The sequence below is a fragment of the Triplophysa dalaica genome, chromosome 3, assembly GCF_015846415.1.
Source record: "Triplophysa dalaica isolate WHDGS20190420 chromosome 3, ASM1584641v1, whole genome shotgun sequence".
NCBI lineage: Eukaryota > Metazoa > Chordata > Actinopteri > Cypriniformes > Nemacheilidae > Triplophysa > Triplophysa dalaica.
The window spans coordinates 19,668,175-19,688,201 of NC_079544.1; the positions used below are offsets into that span (position 1 = coordinate 19,668,175).

Below are 20,027 nucleotides of genomic sequence, written 5' to 3' on the forward strand. Positions count from 1 at the left end.
TTTAGCTGAACACTTTAAGACCCTTACAAATCTGTAACCCAAACAACAAATTTAGCTTATGGGCTCATTGAACACTAATTGTTGAATTATTAATACAGTATTAATTACCATTTGATTAAATTTGTATTAATTCAGTTTAATGCCAGTCTCAAAGACGCTCAGACTGGCGAAGTCTCACTTTTGAACACTTTTAGAAGACTGTAAGCCAAACCAACACTTTAAAATTCTCTTAACAGTCTTAACTGACAGAAGCACAGTGTCAAAACCTGACAGGCTTATTTCTGGGAGAGAGAGAGAGAGAGAGAGAGAGAGAGAGATAGAGAGAGAGAGAGAGAGAGAGAGAGAGAGAGAGAGAGAGGGAGGGAAAAGAAAGGAATTCTTTGAAAGGAGCAATGAAGAGTACAAAAGCTGGTGATGGAGAGAGAAAGAGTTGGATAATTTAATTTTCCATCTTCAGCCACTGACAATAGAATAGTTCCCCAATTCATCACAAGACCACTACTCTCAATACACACACACTTCTGCATGAACACACTCTCATAATCTCAACCTAGGCTAGCCGCACACAGAGAACTAAACTTGCTTCCATTCAAACTAGCACATATCAATGAATAACTGAACCGAGAACATGCACATAACACAAAAAATGACTTTTAGTACACTTACCATGTAGTATTCTTGGGGGTACTTTTGATTGCCTTGCAAATACCATGGTACATACATCTCAGTTCTTTTGGCCGATAACAATAACCAATAATTCTTTAACATTGGAAGCCGATAGCCAATTTATTGGTCGATATACAGTCTCTAAATATTAATATAAAATTCCCTAAGACTGAAAAAAAAGGCAAAGGTTGCTTTATTCTCCTTGAAAATCTTGTACCAGGAATACTTTAAACTAGTTATCAATTCTTTAACATTCAAATCTTTCTGGTATATTTTTTTATTTATTAAACAAATTATATGTTCTTCCAGAGCAACCCAGAAAAATGTTCTTAATAGCCACAAGTCTAACAGGTCTCAATACAGAAAGCATTCAGACAGCAGTCTGATTCAAACAAAATGCATTTGTTCCTATCATTTACACATTCATAAATACTGTATCTTAATACTATGTTTTGCTAAAACAGTAAGTGAATGATCAAGACAGCACTGTTCTATATTTTAACTGTGAGCAGCTGAAGAAGTTTAACCAGATGAAAAGGATATATGATTTATTGGCTATAAATTTATTTATTTACCATTTATCGGCCTACATTTTTATTATCGGCCGTCACGATAACATTGAAAATGACCATTTATTGGCCGTTACCGATATGGCTGATAATTTATCGTGCATCCCTACTAAGTACCATAGTACATTGTAAATTAAAGTATTATGTAATTACCAGAATTTTCTTTTTTTAACAATTTAGCTTCTTAAGGTTTATCTCCCTAAACAAATATTGTAATCTTAATTTGTGCATTTAACCTAAACATTTACATTGTATTTGCATCTTATGGTATTATTGCATATATTTCTGGTATATTATAATTTTATTTCTTTTAAATTATATATTTTAATTGAACAAGTTTGTTTCTAACAATCCAACATAGTATTCCGGTTCAATTTTATTTTTGCACCTTGCATAGAAATCTTGCAATAATACCAGGTATTCTAATGCCATGCATTGTCTTTATTTTAGTTTTTTATCTATTGCTAACAATTAAACTGGGAAAAGCGATGTATAAATAAAATTGACTTGACCTGAACAACAAATAGCACAGACTTAGTTTGTGAAAAGTAAGTATTTATTTTAGCTCCATCTCATCACTGAAACTATTTACATGTTAATTTCTCATCGAATCTGACAATATCACAGCATTAAAACATAGCACATGTCAATAGGCTACAAAATGTTGAAAACTTTTACTGCCCATTTTGAGAAAGATTTAGTAGTAGTCCTCAAGTTCAGTTTTGTCACCCTGGTTTTGAATCTGCTGTTGTTTTCTGTAGAGATCAGCAATCTGAAAAAGAGAAAGAGAGTTACCAAATAACACGCTTTGAAACTTTAGATTCAGATTAAAGAGAAGTCTGACAAATGGATGTGATTATACCATCACACAAGCTTCAAACTGCATTTTCTAATCATTGGTGCAAATGTAAAATGTTCCAATACCCAGCATTTATGCAGTGTGGATCTCTGTTGCTCAAAAGCACGTTTCACCAAGCAACAATGTATGACATTGACAGGCTTTGAGGAGACCACTGACTTTGACTATACAAGTTAACACATTCAAAATGATTACTAAGAACCAGCATGGAGTTAGGGAGCTGGGTATTTTAGATCAGCGGTCTTGCATTTTGTTTTTTATCTGTCACCGCATTTTCTTTACATCAGTGGTTTTAGATGTTTTATCTCCTGACACCAGCTGCAGGCTAACTGGGTCTTAAAAAGCAAAGACACTAACAGAGAGCATATAACAAATATTTGTGTCCAAGTCTTGATCCAACAACACTGGACTTCTACAAAAACCTTAAACTTCAACAGGCTTCTAAAAGAAGGAGTTGCATTCAAACACATTACAACGCTGTTATTATCATCCTAAAATTATTATCCTAATCTTTTCTATTTTGACTAAAACCTAATTTTTACCTGATGTCTGAAAAATCAATAATTGCTATAGTTTGAATGAATAACCAATGCACCAGACTATGCAATAATTATATTGCATAAATTAAATTGTTGGATACAGTTAACAAACAGGACGGTTCAAAATCTCTTTGCTAACTGACGGATAAAACGAGACTGTAGTTTTATAAAAGTCAGTTTTGCTTGATAATACATTATCGAAACCTTCTCATAACAAATGACATATGATTTGCACTTTTAATGTTTAAACCAAGAGATGAGGCAGCAAGGTTCTCCTTATTAATGGAAAGTGCCTTATACAGTATCATCTCTGTAAGTGTGTGTTTGTGTGCCTCCAACCATTGGGTGACAGGAATAAAAGAAAAGCAAAATAAATGAAGTGTGAAAATGAGGGGGGAAGGAGTGAGTGGAGACAGTGTGACACATAAAGAGATGGATTTCCTTTAACGGATCCACTCCAATTGCTCCACTAAATCACAATGTCACGATGCTCTGAACTACACCAATGTCATCACGTTTGACTTTCAAAAGAAAAACTACATTAAAATGTCACTCTTCAGATGGAACTACGGCACACGCATGGTAGGAGGAACGAGTGGCGTCATTTCCTGTTCCATACATAATGCATAATATGACATTTGTCTTCAAAAGAATTCCTGCCCTGTGAGGAGTAATTTCTATCGACCCCTGCATATTTCTGTGAGCCTGTCAGAGCCGATCTAAGTAATTTCCATTGTAAGGACATGCAGGGTTTGACAGTTTTCCATTTACGTCGACCGTTGCTTGCTGTTTCGTGTTTTGCATCGTACCTGTGCCCCTGTGGTTGCATCTTCTGGCTTTTTGTCATCTCTGATCCTGAGAAATCTTGGGAAACGGAGTGAAATCCCTTTCTCTGGGTCCACCTGATGGCCAATGAGAGAATTACACCATGATCACCCAAAACTGAACCAAACACATCGATCAAATCAACGTTTCAGTCAACAAAAAACTCTGATTCAGCTCGATTCAAACAGGCGTGGTGCACTGACCAATCCCATCGCTGCTTTGTAGACGGGTGACAGTGAAAGGTCAGCGCATTTCACCTCCCACACTTGCACCGCCTCCAGCCAAACGTCTGGTTCTGCCGATTGGTCCACGCGGTAATATGGGCGCGGTTTAGGTAAAATGTGCTCCTGTGGGGCATCGTGAAAAGACATCAACATACACCACACGCTGCCAGAAACAAACCCACAAACAAAACAAAATGTTGCTGTACCTTCAAGAAATTGTAATGTTGTTCCAGATCTTCATCTTTAAAGCCTGTTCCGATCTGCCATGAAACAAAAATGACTGTCATTTTAGAAAGCACACAAATGCGCTGAATTTGAACATATGATGACACACACACACACACACACACACACACACACACACACACACACACAGACAGACACAGACCTTGCAGACAGACTGGAACTCTTCGTTCTCCTCATCGTAACAGGCCAGTAAAAATCCTCCATAGCTTCCTGCTCTCTTTCCTTTTCCCAGATAACCACCAATCACACACAGATCAACAGTGTCCCCGACACCATCCAGATAATCCTTCTTTAGCTGCACAGAGAAAAACAGGTCATTAGAAACAATACAACAACACATCATCACTGGAAATAGTCGTTTTGACAGTTAGATAAACTGCAAACTACACAACAAGCAGCACCCTGCCGTCAGAGAGCACATCTCTCTTTTTTTTAATGTAAAACATAAATGTATTGACTTTATTGACAGAGATATGCAGTTGTTATCAATAAACTTCATTCCGTTTATCATTTTACAGCCATTTTACGGTGTACAACCTATATTTTTTCGTTGTGCACAATTCTGCAATTTACTAAGTAAAATGAAAACGTTAAATGTCTCCAAAAAAAGTCCAAGTATTAACCTATTATTTCTTCACCACCAGCACTAAAACGTTGTCAAATATAGATATTTGTGCATTATACCTTCAGCCAGTTGTGAGAGCGTTTTGCAATCTCATACGTTGCGTGTTTGTCCAACGTTTTCACCATTAAACCCTCACAGGAATCTGAAAAACACACAATTTAAATACTGGACAACACTAACACTAATACCTGTGCAGTTCAGCTCTCTACATAACGTCTGTCAGTTCACGTTACACACACACCTCGTACAGACTGCTCCAGGAACTCGCCGATACTTTCTGTATTGTCAGAATCGAGGTATTTCGCGAAGACGAACTCTCCTTCCCTCTCCTCGAAACTCTCTCGTAACAGAGCCCGGCGTTTGCTCAAAGGCTCTCGCACCAGAGACTGACGGAGACAGAACCAGAGATCATTAAACCTAAAATAACACACAGCTCAGCGAAAATCCGATTTAAGAAACATTCTCAAAAAGAAAACCCCGGCTGGGATCATTATGGTCTTACCTCTCCGTTCAGGTAGAGCAGGTCAAAGGCATACACGCACACTTGAACCTTGATCTCAGAGGCATCCACATCCTAAAACAACACACACACTTAGTTTATGCCTCTTTCTCACCATCTGTGCATTTCTCAGCACCCTGCGCTTTCAGATTCACACTCCCCCATGTTACCCTGCGTCTCCATGTGTCCCTCCAGCCCCCTTCTGTCCTTCCTGACGTTATTTTACATCTTTTGGTAGACAGTTATCCAAAGCAATGTACAGTGCATTTGAGGTATACGTTTTAGCAGTATGTGTTCCCTGAGTGTTCAACCCATGATCTTTGCTCTGCTAATGCAATGCTCTACAAAGTGAGTTAAAGCCTTTTCTTAAATGTGAAGAATGTTAGTGGGCTGATTTACTCCGTCAATATCTTAAATACAAGGTTTCGGCTTTCATTTTGTTTTTTTCTAAGATTTTAAAGGGGTAAAAACTACCATCTAAAACTCTGATAACTAAACTCTCATTGACCCTACCAACTGTTGTTAAATATCTCTTCAACCTTTAGCACTCCCTCCAGTCTCTCTCTCCATTTCTCCTCACCTTTCTCTTTCGTGTGGTGAGAACCTGAAATGGCTGAATCTGTTTCTTTTCTCTGTCCCAAGCAACCGCTTCTGAATCAAGAACACAGGAGCGCACACTGGCTTTCTTCACCTGCAGAAGGGAATGAAGGGTGAGAGCATTTATTAAATCCCCCCTCAACAAACCTAATCATACGTGAGTGTATGAAGCCCTGCCCCCAGACATACCCATCCCCGCCATTACATCTTAAAATTTCTTGTTTATAAGGTCATCTCAGCTTTAAAAACTAACACTTCCCACAAGCATAAACAGACCCTCGGGCTGTGTGACATTTACACTTCAATTGATGTTACGAGTAAGCGCATATTATGTTTGAGAGAACTGCTGTGACGGATGAGAATAATGCCTGTAACCATAGTGACACTGACAAAAGTAAATGTCATGGAACAGTGGAAAGTTTTGCCACAGTTGCTACGACATTATTTAGTAAACGCCAAATAGAGGAGCAAATTCATCCGTCAATACAGAATGCGGCTGTTGCACTCATTCACACCTGAAGCGAGTCGTAACCTGCAAAACAGGATCGACAACTGTATGGATGGCATCCATTTATTTCCCACATGGCATGATGCTTAACTCGGACTGCTTTGATCCCTTTCCCATATCTTTAGATTTTGCATTGTATTTCAGACAAGTCCGAAGAGAAAGGCAAAAAGAGATATTCAGGTGCTGAGATGGGATATGGACACAATGATAAGCAAGACAACAGAAATGTTGCATTGATTTATCTGCGTGTGTGAGCGTGTATCATTCATCACATTTTTTCATTGCTTTAGGGCTGGAATCCATTATTGCTTTTTGGAGGGGGCGGTGGTGACAGAGGACAAATACAACCTTTGAGAAAGAGAGAGGGAAAATAAGACCGACACACAGAAAAAAGAGAGACAAAGGGAGATGACCAAACAGGTGTGAGTTTTCTATCTCACCCCAGTAAGTTTTTATCAGCCATCTCATGAGGGAGTCTCAGTAGCCCTGCCAACAAAATCTAATTGCTAAAAAAATCCTTTCTTATTCAAGTCATTCAACTGCATGAGGTCTAACTTTTTGTGAGGATAAAACTATAGAGGTTTCAGATGACTGGCAGAGTTCACCTGAAGTCGTTTTAAAGGGGTCATATGGCGCGAATATGTGATTTTCTGTATCTTTGGTGTGTTAAGTTGCCCATGCATGTTATAGACATGTAAAATTACACAAATTAAAGTGTCGATACAAATGATGCATCCTTTCTAAAAGCGAGTGCTTAGCCAGACCTGCTTGAAATGCATAACCACACCCCCACAAATCTACGTCAGTTTGTGGTGTGATGTGACTAAGACCGCCCAAATGTATACGCAAGGAAGGTGGGCGTACCTGTCAGTACAACTGCTTTGGAACCTGATGTTCCAAATATGGTAAGATGCATAACATGTCCGTCACATGCTTGCAGTATTCAACCAATCTCTATGCACTGTTTAGCTGGCCAATCATAGCACACCTAGCTTTACAGAGCCAAGAGCTTAGTAAAAAATCTGCGCATTTCAGAAAGGTGGGGCAAAGAGGAGATACAAACATGCACGGTATGTAGGGTTGGGTTCCGGAATCTGTACTTTTAAGGACAATAACCGAATAACGTCGGTACTACAGAGTATCGATTCATATTAAATCACTCGGTGCCAAATTTCGATACCTGAGAACGCATCGGGTGCTGCGCGAGAGAGATAATTTTAATTCACGCAAAGCGGCAACTAAAGCAGGCTGTCCTAATCAACGTACAAAATGAAAATAAACACTTGACTCTACATATGGCTATCATATTTATTTCACTTGTTCTTTTTTAGAAAATTAAGCAGACTTGCGTTAAGGAAATGCCCGCTCAGATGCAGCTTGCACGCACATACATAACACTGCGCTGAACATTTAAATTTGTTAAGGCGCTTTGTGTTTTCTGTCCACCACCAATGAATAAAATCAGCTCATGAAATCCCGAAACAAAGTTATTAGTGACAGATTACTGTAGAGTAGTCGATGGAAAGAGGTGAGTGAGGCTGTCAAGTTGCAGTTTGAAGCTGTGAACAGCGCAGCAGGAGACTGATGCATATTTAGATTATGTATTATTGTATGCTCAACATATATATATATATATATATATAGATATGTATGTCATCCTTTCAGTATCTCTGTTAAAATTTATATTACAAATCAATCTGTTATTTTCAGTAATGAAGATAAAAATATTTTTGTAAAAGTTTTGTTTTTCTATATTATCTAATGGTTTGTTAAAGGTGGAGGCCTCACACTGCATAAATAAATGATTATGTCAAACAAATTGAAATTTAGAGGTTTGGACTTTTTTTTCATTTAAATAAATGTTTTTTATTTCACAGAGAGTAAAGTACCAAAAAAAGGTATTGTTTGGTACCGGTACCAAATTCCAGGTACCGTATTGGTAAACGGTGAAGTGAACAGTTTCCAACCCCAACGGTATGTGGAAAATACAGCATTTTTTCAACTTGCATCGTCTATAAACGTTGCATTACATCCAAAACAAATGATAATATTCATTTTAGAAGTGTCATATGACCCCTTTAAGACATCAAGTCAGTCAAATGCCATTTTAATAAACGTGTCCAGAAAATCCTAATTACTTATGTTACATATTTTTAATGCACACGTTAATAAGCATTTATGGCCTAACATCTTGTGTCATCGTTTGCAACACCACTATTTGAGTCAATGGGCACCATGGGATCGGTCACACTGCAGTAGCGCTAACCAAAATTTCTGACACCATCAGTACATCAAAAGCTAATATTCAGCACAAAAGCAATTAAGCAGCTGTCTGTGAGCATGTCATTCTAACTGATTTTTGCGATCCAAAAATTCAGTTTCAGAAAAAAAAGTGTGGCAAAATCACCGTGTGTACCCAGCTTTAGACATGGGAAAGGCTGATCTTTGTATCCCTCCAAAATCCATCACTACTTCTCTGCTTGCATTTGTGTGTGTGTTACCTGTGGTATCCGTGCGATAATATCTGGGTATTTGCTCGTGTTATCCTCTTGGTTTCGGCTAAAAACATGCACCTCTCCATTCTCAAGAATATGGATCTGTTATAAGCAAAGCCAAAACAATTAACAATTCAGGGGTTTGATCAATAACATCGCTATGGTAACGGAACACTTGAGTGACTAAAGCGCCACCTTGTGGAATGAATTTGAATAACACGCACCTGAGCTCTCTCTCCATCATATTTGTATTCACAGGTGAAAGAAGCCTCGTCAAATCGTTTCATTACCTCACCAACACCTTTAGTTGGGTGAGCCAACATTGGCCGTAAGGGTACACCTGGAAAATAAACATGGCTTAGTATGATTTCTAAAAGAATACTTTAATAAGCTATTGGCTGGCAGGAATATAGTGAAAACTGTGATTGGTCGTACCTGGGGTGAGCTTGCAATGATTGGGTAGTTCATCTATGCCTTCTTTCAGCATGACAGGAATGATGGCATCATAATTAGGCATCTCACTGAGAGGAGAAACATATAAGTGAAAAACAGAAACTGTGTACTGTAGAAATCTGTGTAGTCATTGCAACACCTGTATAATTTGTTAAAAAATATCATATTGGTGTAGGGAGTAAATTATGCAAATTCTTATTAAACAGGTAGTTGTTATGCAAGGGACACCTGTAGTTATAATTGTAATATTGTTTGAAAAATGGAGACAGTGTAATCTCGCAGCACAGTTTGGGGTTTGTGTTTACCAATAACACTATTACACAAAACAAAAAGGCAGATTAAAAAAAAATTATATTTTACAAAACATTAAAATTTAGACAGTTTCAAAATTACTGAAAGGAACACTTAAGCAATGCATCAGAATTAAAATTCTTACTTCCCACAATGCTTTATGACAAAAACAATGTTATAAACAATATATACCATATATATTTAGTCAATTAGCATGATGGATGATACATTTAAAACACCCAAGAATTTGCAATAATATCATAAAAATGTAGATTGATGTAGATGTGCAATAGCATTGTCAACTGTGCGAAAAAATACAGATAAGATTGTAGTCAAAATAAGTCTTTTCGGTTATTTTTAATATACATGTTATGTATGGTATGAAATGTATGTACTGCCCTGAGGTTTACATTAAACACAAAATTAAATATTTGTGACCAAATCCAGGCTTAACTCCCAAAATCTAACTTTGGCATGAGTAATGTCTGATTTCAATCATTAATTTCACTGTGATTTTAAACTTTGACAAAACCTACCTTAGACCATATTAAATATATCAAGGTTATATTTTCACAGAATGTTCTTTAAATTATTTAAGATGATTTTATGTAGAAAATAATAAATCACAAAAAACAATTAGTTAGGTTTTCACAGACTGGGTCAGACTTGTTCTAAATTATTTATATGTTCCAAGTTAAGGATCTACATGTTTATATATTTATATATATGAGGCTATGACCTATATCTAAAATGAGATTCATTAGAAATAGTCAGAAAAGACCATTAAAACAGTTCCATCAACATTTTGTATTCAAAGACAAGGAGGCAGTGCGAGACTAGCCTACCAAAAGCGTTGTCACAAAATCTCATTAGTCAAATAGAAAAGGTGACCTCAAGATTGTGGTGCTCATGAAACATTCAATATATGGCTAACGTGATAAAAAAGGCTCACAATGCACTATTATCTCAAAGATATTTTTTAGGTCATCTGGTTGACCGGCAATTACCCATCACTGTGCAATAACAACCCACATTTGCCTGGTGGTCTGTGATCATTTCACCCCGGTCATCACCCGGACCTAGAGGCCAGGTTATCATGTGTCTTGTGTGTTTTTACCAATATGTCTGTTTCAGGATCAGTGCCTTCCCTTCCAGCCAAACTCTCCTGCTGTCTGTACTCATTCCTTTACCAGCATCCAACACAGCTGGTGGAAACTCTGAACAAACAGATTTTTAACATTACAGCAAAGCTACTGCACTAATGGGCCGATTAATATTAACATTTGTAAACGTTATTCATTTTTGATTCATTACAGGAAAGAGTAATCTAAAAGTAATTGCTAGATGCCTAGAGCTTAATTCAGTGCTCTGATTATGATGTGTGTTAATGGCTGATTCATTAGTGTTAATGATCATCAAATGTAAATGATTCAAACCTTGGCCTGGGGGCGTCAGACACACGGCCTGACTGAGAGCTGCGAGAACGCTCTGCTCAGCCAATCCGATTCTCAGCTTGCCTGCCAATGACCTGTCAGTCAAACATGCAACCAATCAAATCGACGCTTTTCGTTTCAGCATTAATATTTATAGAAATCTGTCCTCAAACAGCAGTATGCCAAGCAAGGCCAGCAAATGCAGAGGTAAATGTAATAAAAACGACAGTCTTTTATAAATGACATTATTCATTAAGACCTCACACAGCGATTCAGCAGAGAGCATGAAGCACACAAGCACATCATAAATGAGAAATGAACTGACGCACCTCACAATGTAGCGGGCCTCAGAAAAACGACAGGCCACAAAAAGGCCTTTAATAATGTCGATCTTCTTATTCATAGCCTGGGAGAGAAAGATTTGTTTATCTATTTGCACTGATGCTACAGCACAACATGTCAATCTAGAGAACTGTGTACATGCATCTTTAAAGGAACAATCCGCTTTTTTTGGAAATAGGCTCATTCTCCATCTCCCCCATAGTTAATAAGTTGAGTTTTACTGTTTAATATACTCCCATTCCCATTGGCATAATAATCAAGGAAGTTTGCTGCCGTAACATGGCCGCAGCAGGCGCAGTGATATCACGCATCTTGTGCACACAGTTGGTCACGTATATGATATCACTGCGCCTGCTGCAGCCATGTTACTTCCTTGATTATTACACCGGAATAAGAGTATAGTTCCTAATCATATCGCCTAGAAAATCGCAACTTTTCATTTTCTGCCAGTCTTAGCACACAATACAAGTACAGAAGAGTCAAGTTTTAAAGAGGAAAAATATCGAAACTCTTTGTTCATTTTTGAACGTGATGCTACTGGTCTAATTGGTTTCAATGATCTGTGCTAAGCTATGCTAAATGTGCTATCGGCTGACCCAGAGATCGGCTAAATAGATTCCAAAATGATAAAACTCAACTTATTGACTCTGGGTGAGTTGGAGAATGAGCCTATTAGTTTAAGTAAACACATCACATCTACTCACAGAGTTGCCGCTCATGTTGGCAATCTCCTTCAGTTTACTGAATACTCCACGGGCCGTCAGATTGGCCGGTGCAAACATCATTCTTTGGTTGCTGCGGGAACTCTCAGCGACCAATCCCAAGTCTCCCTTATCTTGAGCTTCCGCTTTGATTTTGTCCAGCTGTCGCCCTGTTAACAGAAGTAAAGGGCATGTCAAAGCTGAAACACATTAGCTACCACACTATTGGCTAGTTGCAAGTGGTCGCCATAATAGATTTCTGATCAGCGAGTGTAGGCAGGCCCCATTTCCAGTCGTTTAACACTGTAAGGGACAATTAGGATTTTTGGCTGGCAAATATGGCCTTTTTAAAAAAAAATACTAAGATACAGGTACATCAGTGATATAGCAGAAAAACCTCTTTACGTTGCCGAGTACCTCATTAAGCCACCACAACTTGATGTAACAGCAAAAAAAGACTTTCATTCTCTCTTGGTTTACGAAAATCTTTTTTTGCTGTTAAAAAGAGTTGTGTTGGCTTAATCAAGGTACTCAGAAATGCCCACACTTGCTGATCGGAAATCTAACATGGTGGCTTCGTGCAACTAGCCCATTATAAATTAGTATGTTTTGCACACCTGTGGCTTGAGCGACAGCTTTCATCAGGACGGTTTCCCCGACGCCCAGCTCGAGACCCTCATATGCTGGTCCAAGCTGGTTCAGACACAGGTAAACACAGCACTGCAGGTCATCTAAACAAATAAAATGAGACAACAATGTAATTATAATGACGGAAACAACTGAACCAATGCACAGAACATGCTTTGTCATCCTCTTAATGTCAAATGTGTATAATATACATTTTCATGCTTTATAATATAAAGTCTGTATGTATATTGTAAATCCTAAATAAAACGGTAAAAAAAACATTAGATTTCATCACAAAAGCATAAAAAAACCCAAATAAGCACACTCACCTGGTGAGAGCAGGATTACAGAGCGCAGAAGGTTAGAAAGTGTTTCGATATTCTTCAGTCTACAAAAACAAAGAATAGAGAATTTTGACACACGCACACACTTGTGAACTCATATATGTAGATTTTAATATGTAAAAAGGTGAGGCTTCATACCTGCCTGAATCTTCTTCAATCTTCTCAAAGGTACGAGCAACAGCCAAATACGGCACTCTGACAAAGAACAAAAGTAAGAAATATCAAACAGCACACTTTTAACAGTAAGAATAAGTCAATCCGAGGTTTCTTGTTTCACTAGACCAAGTTCTTAAAAAACATTTTTTTCTAACAATGCCATTAAGAAGTTAAAAAGGCAGCTTTACTTTTCATCCCTTTTCCAGCAGGCATGGTCAATGGGATGGTAATTTGCTCTCGAGGGATCATACTGGGTCTGAGCAGAAGAGTCCACTTCCTTTTCACTGTCCAAACAATAAACAGCTCTCACAATAAACTACAGTATATTTTCAAACACTATAAACTGATAAAATAAGCTTCTTTGCGGTTCAACATTTGTTTGTTTTCATAGGTTTTAACCTTTTCTTGTCTTTCTGTTCAGAGACGGAAGAGGTCTCTCCAGTCTTCTTTCTCTCTCCCTCATTCTGTTCTTCCTTCTCCAGTTTAACAGCTGCTTTTCTGGGAGCTAAAAGAGTTTTAGAGTTAAAGTAATAGCTTACAAAAACTACAGTCATATCAACACTTAACCCATCTAACGTAATTTTTTTGTGGGACAGTAAAGTTGAAATTATTTTGAATGACATAAGAGAGATTTCAAGTTCTTACCAAAAAAGCTGCTGATGGGTTTTTTCTTAGCTGATCCCTCCTTTTCTTCTGTGTCTTTCTTCACCTCTCTTTCAGGGCTGCTCTTGACCTTCTCTTTCGAAACCTCCTTCTCTTTTTTCTTACTCACTCCATTTAACTTTTTCTCTGGCGCATCACTGTTTTCACCCTTCTTCTTTTTCATCTTCTCATTGACATGCAAGTCTACACTTGCTTCTGCTTCATTCTCCTCTTTCTGTTCCTCCACCACAAGCTTTTCATCTCCACTTTTCTCCTCCACCTCCATTATCTCCATCATCTCCTTCTCGTTCACTGAGTGGAAGAGAGAGAATAAAGCATAAGGGGATGTTTAGAGATCACTGAAAAAACAGTGATCTCGGCAGACAGCTTTTTATCTCACCTGTCTGACCTGGCGAGTCCTCTACTCGAGCTCTTTTACTCTCTTGCTTTTCCTCTACTCCTTTCTCCTCTCTTGTTCCTTCTCCATCGCTCCTGCTTTCCAGCTTTCTCTTGGGGAACTGCTTCCGGGCTAAAGAACAAGAAAGAGACTTTAAAGTGAACGTGTAGATTATTTTTCCCTTTTAACAATAATAAAATCTGAATTAAATGAATAAAAACAGAACTAAATTGAGTGTGAAACAGGAAAATAAATAAATAAACTTAATGTCAATAAAAAGAGAAATGTGGGAAGAGAATAATGCAGACCAGTCTGTCGTTTGGGAATGCCCGATGGGGATGTTGATGTCGGAGTCGCTGGTGTTCCTGGAGTGCCCGAGGAAGCAGGGGTTACCATGCCAACAGAGTTACTCGAAGTGACAGGTGTCGACAGACTTATGGGGGATTTTGGAGATGTTGGAGAGGACGCAGTCTTAGTAACATCAAAATATGAGCATGCGTGTGAATGTTCGGGACAAAAAAGCAGAAACACGATCATTAACAACAATCCAGAAACGGTCATAAAACCGATTTGAATAACAGAATCCTTTGCGTCTCATGCTTTACCACTCGGGCATCACTCTGCTTTGTCCCTTGTTCTTTTACCACCGGTTGATCTTCATCATCGCTGTCTATGATTGGTCGGATACGCTTGTTAACCTTCTTTACTGGTGAATCACTTTCCTGAACACCATTCTGCATTTTGAGAGGGCTTTTCACAGGTCTAAAGAACAGAGAGATCAAAACATGTTCTTCTTGTCTACACTTCAAAATAGTTATATATAAAAACATCACAGCACGTTTAATACGTGGAACATCATTAAAAGCAGCTTACTCAGGCTTTACATTGACCTTCTCATCTTTCTTCTCCATGCCTTTCTTTGGCTGAAAGAATGACCTGTGTGTGGGAAACAAGAGCTCTTTGGGGTCACAAAGGAAAATTCACTCAAATTGACAGCGCAAATACATTCCGCAAAGCTATTCGAAAACACGACATAATTCAGAATATTGTTTGCTACAAGTCCAACCTGAAAGATTAATAGCCGTAAAATTAAAGTAACCAATACTATAGTGTGACGTTCTACAAAACCACCAACACACAACTCTGACATGAGAAGCAAATATGCTTCCGTGCCAACAATTCATTTTAATAAATTAATTCTCCTTATCTCCCTCGCTGCATGTTTTTATTGTTGCATTTTGCTTCCTACATAGTTGTTGCAAAGTAGCTTACAACAGTAAATAAATCAAGAGGACAAATGAATACAGAAAACACTTACGATATGCTTCGCTGCATGTTGCGATTTTGCACTAAGTTACTCCAACTTAACAAATCCCAAATATTTTGAATAGTTCAGAGTATTATTATTCTTTCGCAGCCTCAATGTTGCTTTCCGCGCGCTTCACTCCGTATGATTCGGCGCCAAAATGACGTCATTTTCCGGAAGAAAAGGAAACTTCTTCAGTTCTTCTTAATGGCGGCGGCGGACAAACAAGCTTTAAGCTGCAGCTCCTCCTACTGGACTGGAGTGTAGAGCATCTTTTGCTGAACGGTAAGAAAACGAAGCGTACGCATTTACTAGTCTAATAAATCATGTTTGTTAAATGTATATTTATATACATTTTAAAGCGAACAGCTTAAAAACAATCAGCAAAGGCTTTTGTAAACAAGTTTTTCAGCACCGCCTGTTGGACGGAATATAATGTCAGATGGAGTCGTTGCTGTGATGCACAAATCCACAGGATGCATTATAAAATGTTCCACAAATGGCAGACAGAGCTGTTTGTGAAGTAATTTTTTATTCTTTACATTTATTTTTATATTTTATTTATTTGTATCACATAGGCATGTATCACTTAATATATTTCATATCATAGCCTACAGTCTAAATCTTAACAAAGATGTTACATTTAGATAGTTTGATAAACTTTGTATTGCTTACTATGTTCATTATTGACTCTTACAACAGGTCGCCTTTTCTGAAATGTCTATTAAAATAGCCTAGGTAAATTAGATAGTCACAAGCAAATACACTTTAACTAATATAAACAGATTTTCACACGTGTGTGACAGAGAGTTACAATGGTGTATGGATACCAAATCCGCTTTCAGTAAGTAGTGGTTTCAGAATAACATTCATGTTTTATATTTAATATTTTTTATTGTACAGTGGAAATGCCAGATTGTTTTCTGTGATACCGTTTCTAGGGTATGAGCTGTGTTTACAGAAAAATAAATATTTAAATCATCTCATTCAACGTTTATGTCTAATATTTCTGACAAAAATATATATTTTTGAATTAATATTGTAATTTTAAGGCTTTATTTTTCCCTGACACACATGTTCTATATGTTGGTTCAAAATGTGATGTATTGTGTCCAGTTGAAAGTTGTTTTTTGTATGCACATATTTGAAAACATAAACATTTCAGTGTTGTAATAGAACTGTAATACCGCAAAACCGTGATATCTTTTTGGCGTAAGGTTATTATACCACCAAAATCTCATTCCTGCCCTTGCCTATACACAATGTAGGTGTGAGTACGCAGGAATTATAAATGGACAACAGTCACTAATTCTGTCTAATAGTCTGATATTTATTAACAACCAGATTCGTAACCTTCAACTCTTATTTTTACTTTTAGTTTCTGCATTAGTCATGAGCTTTATCTGTGATGTAAATATGGTTGCCATAGCTGCATTGTGTACTGAACAGGTGATCTTTCATTTTGTATGCTGTCCATTGAGGCACTGTGAATAAGTACATCTCATTTATTTGATATACTTCAGTACATGGTGAGGGATTACTAAATAAAGATTCCCACAGATTTTTTGATAAAACACCTACTACAGTATAACAGCTCTATCTTACACAACATTCTCAAAAGGAATTTATTTTGTGTTTATGTATTTATTTGTGTATTAATTTACACAATAGACTAACTGATTTCATAAAATGATTTTCATCATAAATTATCTCTTTTCGGTTTAAGGCGTAATAAATATAATGTTATTATGAATTATTGTAGTTATTACATTATACCTGTAGCAATATCCATTACAGTTTTCTTATGCACTTTAGCAAGATAAACTGCACTTTGACCATTAATCGTAGATGTAATTCTTTGAAAGGTCAAGTCATGCAGCTTGTGGAGGAGGAAAGAAACCTTCTGATGCACTTTTGTTCATATATCAATGCTGAAGAACAGACTTTGAAGACACTTAAGGGGTAAAAACACATGCTTCCTTGACTTTATTAAACATTACAAACCAAAACAAAAGTACACACGATACTTCATAATGCAGCATTTCCTTAAAGTACATTAAATAGCTTTGATATGTTTCATATTAGGTACGTATTTTGAATACAATATGTCATGATTCCGCCATCATGTGATGTCTATTCTTGGTCCTGGGGCGGAGTCATGGCATAACCTTAGGTTGTGTGTTGAGGGAGAGATAGTGATCCTATCGGCTTGCTATACTCTCTCTCTGGTCTGCGTCTTTGTTCCCACCATCTCGAAATCAAAAAATTCTAACCAGAGGACATCACAAGAGGTGAAATGTCATGATTGGCAAAGTGAGAATCACAAAAAGATTTTTATTTAAAAAAAAACAAATCAAATCAAACACCCACGACGGGGGAGACAAAATGAGAACAGGACTATAGTATAAAACATAAACCAAACTTCCCATGTGGGGGTCAAAACAGGCAGACGAGGTAACCAATAAAACTATATAAAACTGGGACTGGACTTACACTAAATTAACAAGACTGAGAAATATATAAGACTACTTACGAGAGCGTGAGACACGGAGAACACTAAATTAACTAGCACAAGACAGCAAACATGAGGGCATTAAATAGGGAACTAAATCAAGAGGGGACAGGTGCGGGGCATGAACTAATCAACAAAACTACTGAAGAAACGAAAGGGCGGGAACAGAGACGAGACCAGAGAGATAGTATGGCGATCCATAAGTGCCAAAATTGTCTCTCTCCACATTACACAAGGGATCCTGCCATGTTTCTGCTACAAGACCAAGAAAGACATGATATGATAAGGCAGAATCATGACAGTGAAATGTTTGCATTTCTGCAGCAATGCAAGATGAATGAAGATTTTCGGCATTTTCTCTCTTATCTTTGTTTTTCAAAAAATGCTGCAATGAATTCACAGGAATTCCTTTCAGTAAAATGCTATCCATATGGGGGTTTTCGCCTATCAGCACGACAAGTCCAGTATGCATTTCACTGGTTTCTGTTCAGTTTTAAATGGGTAAGTCATCCAGAATCCGTAAAAAACATTAACAAGGAGCAGGTACTACATCAACTGGGCTCCTCAGCATGTCATTTTGGAAGTCTGTCTGTGGCCATTAACTTCTATCAGCAGCTTTTAAAACTGGGTCTACATAGCTGATGTGACACCAATGTCAAATGAGCAAGAGTGTTGAATATTGTGTCGAATGTGTCAGTATGACTGCAACTTGTGATTGTGGGCTGATTATTGTGCTACAGTAATGTTGTGATATTGCACAAATTCCCAAGACAAGACAGTGTGCCTTTGCTGTTGCATGTAACTTACCAACGCACATTCAATGGAATCACATAATTACAATCAAGCACAGTGATACAGGGTTGTTTTTATAAAATATAATATGATGTTACCTGTCTAATCAAATCAGAGAACCAGAACTAAGTGTAAAGCAATTATAATTGAGGTTGCCGATAATCTTATCATGGGACTAATTCAAATCATAATTTAACTGCTGTCCTTTTAAATTCCTCACTCTAGACCCAACTAAGGAGAGGATTAGAAAGGAGCTAAATGTTATAATGAGAATGCTTCAACTTAACAGAACTTCAGAGCCTGATATATACACACTGAATCATACAGAGTCAACTAACTCTTATGAGGCATTGTGCAGGGGAGAGGTCAAACAGAAGGCAAGTCCAACTTTCTTAATTGTTTGAAATAAAATTACAAATGATAAATGTAAAGCTGGTCTGTGAGTTTATAATAACCATAGTCTTATGCACCGGCGGCGCCAGGGGGGGTCTTGGGGGGTCTCAAGACCCGCCCAAAAATCGCCTTGACCCCCCATTTGACCCCCCACCGCCTCCGTGATTAAAAAATATTTAATATATATTAAAATATATATATCCGGGATAAAGATTTAACAATGGTCCTCTTCAAACTACGCAGAACAATAATAATTCATTATTTATTCGACATATAAAAAAATATAAACATAAGAATCACTGCGACGCCCCATGAACGTTGCTGCCGCTGCGCCTTGCGTCATTGCGTTCAAGGCGCTGCCGCGAGCCCGCAAGTGCTGCAACGCACTTTATATCTTTAAGCTAAAAATGGATCGCTTCGTCATACCTAAAAACAAATTGACAGCACACGGAAATAGGACTGAAAATATACCTCTTGCAGTGGAGGGCGAGCCCTGCTTGATCGTAGAATTAGAAATAGAGGACACCGAGGAATTAGAGCAGTGGTTCTCATCTCTGGCCCGCGAGATTCATTTTCCTGCCGAGTTTAGCCCGAACTCTGATATAAAACACCTGAACAAGCTAATCAGCGTCTTTATGAATAGACGCGTTCAACTTAATGCGGCGCTGCGTAAATCTATCAGCGTATGACATTTGAGTACCGCGAGAGCAATTCAAGTGCAGATTGTTCTGTACGGATTTGTATCGCTCTCGCGGTACTTTAATGCGATATGCCAAACAATCTGTGCAGCCCTACATTAAGTGGTTAAACTCTACAGGAAAATGGATCTCGCGGGCCAGAGTTAAGAACCACTGAATTAGAGGATGAGGAGGTGGGACCGGAGCAACTCGCATATGGAAGCATATGTGTTGCAAAATTCAATTTGAAATGTAATATGCAAAATGGCAATGCAGTATGTAAATTGACAATGCAATTGTGTATCTAAA

The 20,027-nt window shown here is 37.8% G+C and overlaps 1 protein-coding gene across 1 annotated transcript; it reads right to left on the reverse strand.

Annotated features, from left to right (window-relative positions):
• Positions 1–1,773: 1,773 nt before the first annotated feature.
• On the reverse strand, positions 1,774–15,500 carry lig1 (ligase I, DNA, ATP-dependent). The gene is made up of 27 exons (XM_056744668.1): positions 15,357–15,500; positions 14,912–14,974; positions 14,644–14,800; positions 14,347–14,509; positions 14,042–14,170; positions 13,645–13,953; positions 13,399–13,504; positions 13,188–13,283; positions 12,982–13,038; positions 12,829–12,887; positions 12,490–12,603; positions 11,876–12,042; positions 11,159–11,235; positions 10,833–10,924; positions 10,514–10,613; positions 9,088–9,173; positions 8,877–8,992; positions 8,659–8,754; positions 5,633–5,743; positions 5,056–5,127; positions 4,795–4,939; positions 4,613–4,695; positions 4,071–4,223; positions 3,889–3,942; positions 3,662–3,805; positions 3,443–3,535; positions 1,774–2,007 (listed from the first exon to the last, which is right to left on the reverse strand). The coding sequence occupies exons 1-27, from the start codon at positions 15,371–15,373 to the stop codon at positions 1,933–1,935; spliced, it is 2,934 nt and encodes a 977-aa protein (XP_056600646.1). The 5' UTR covers positions 15,374–15,500; the 3' UTR covers positions 1,774–1,932.
• Positions 15,501–20,027: the final 4,527 nt, after the last annotated feature.

Bases quoted from the DNA above. Each gene is read 5' to 3' on its own strand.
- lig1 (XM_056744668.1), bottom strand. The intron at 13,954-14,041 runs GTGAGATAAAAA...TCTTCCACTCAG, and splicing joins GGACTCGCCAGGTCAGACAG to TGAACGAGAAGGAGATGATG. The intron at 10,614-10,832 runs GTTTGAATCATT...CTGTTTGTTCAG, and splicing joins TCTGACGCCCCCAGGCCAAG to AGTTTCCACCAGCTGTGTTG.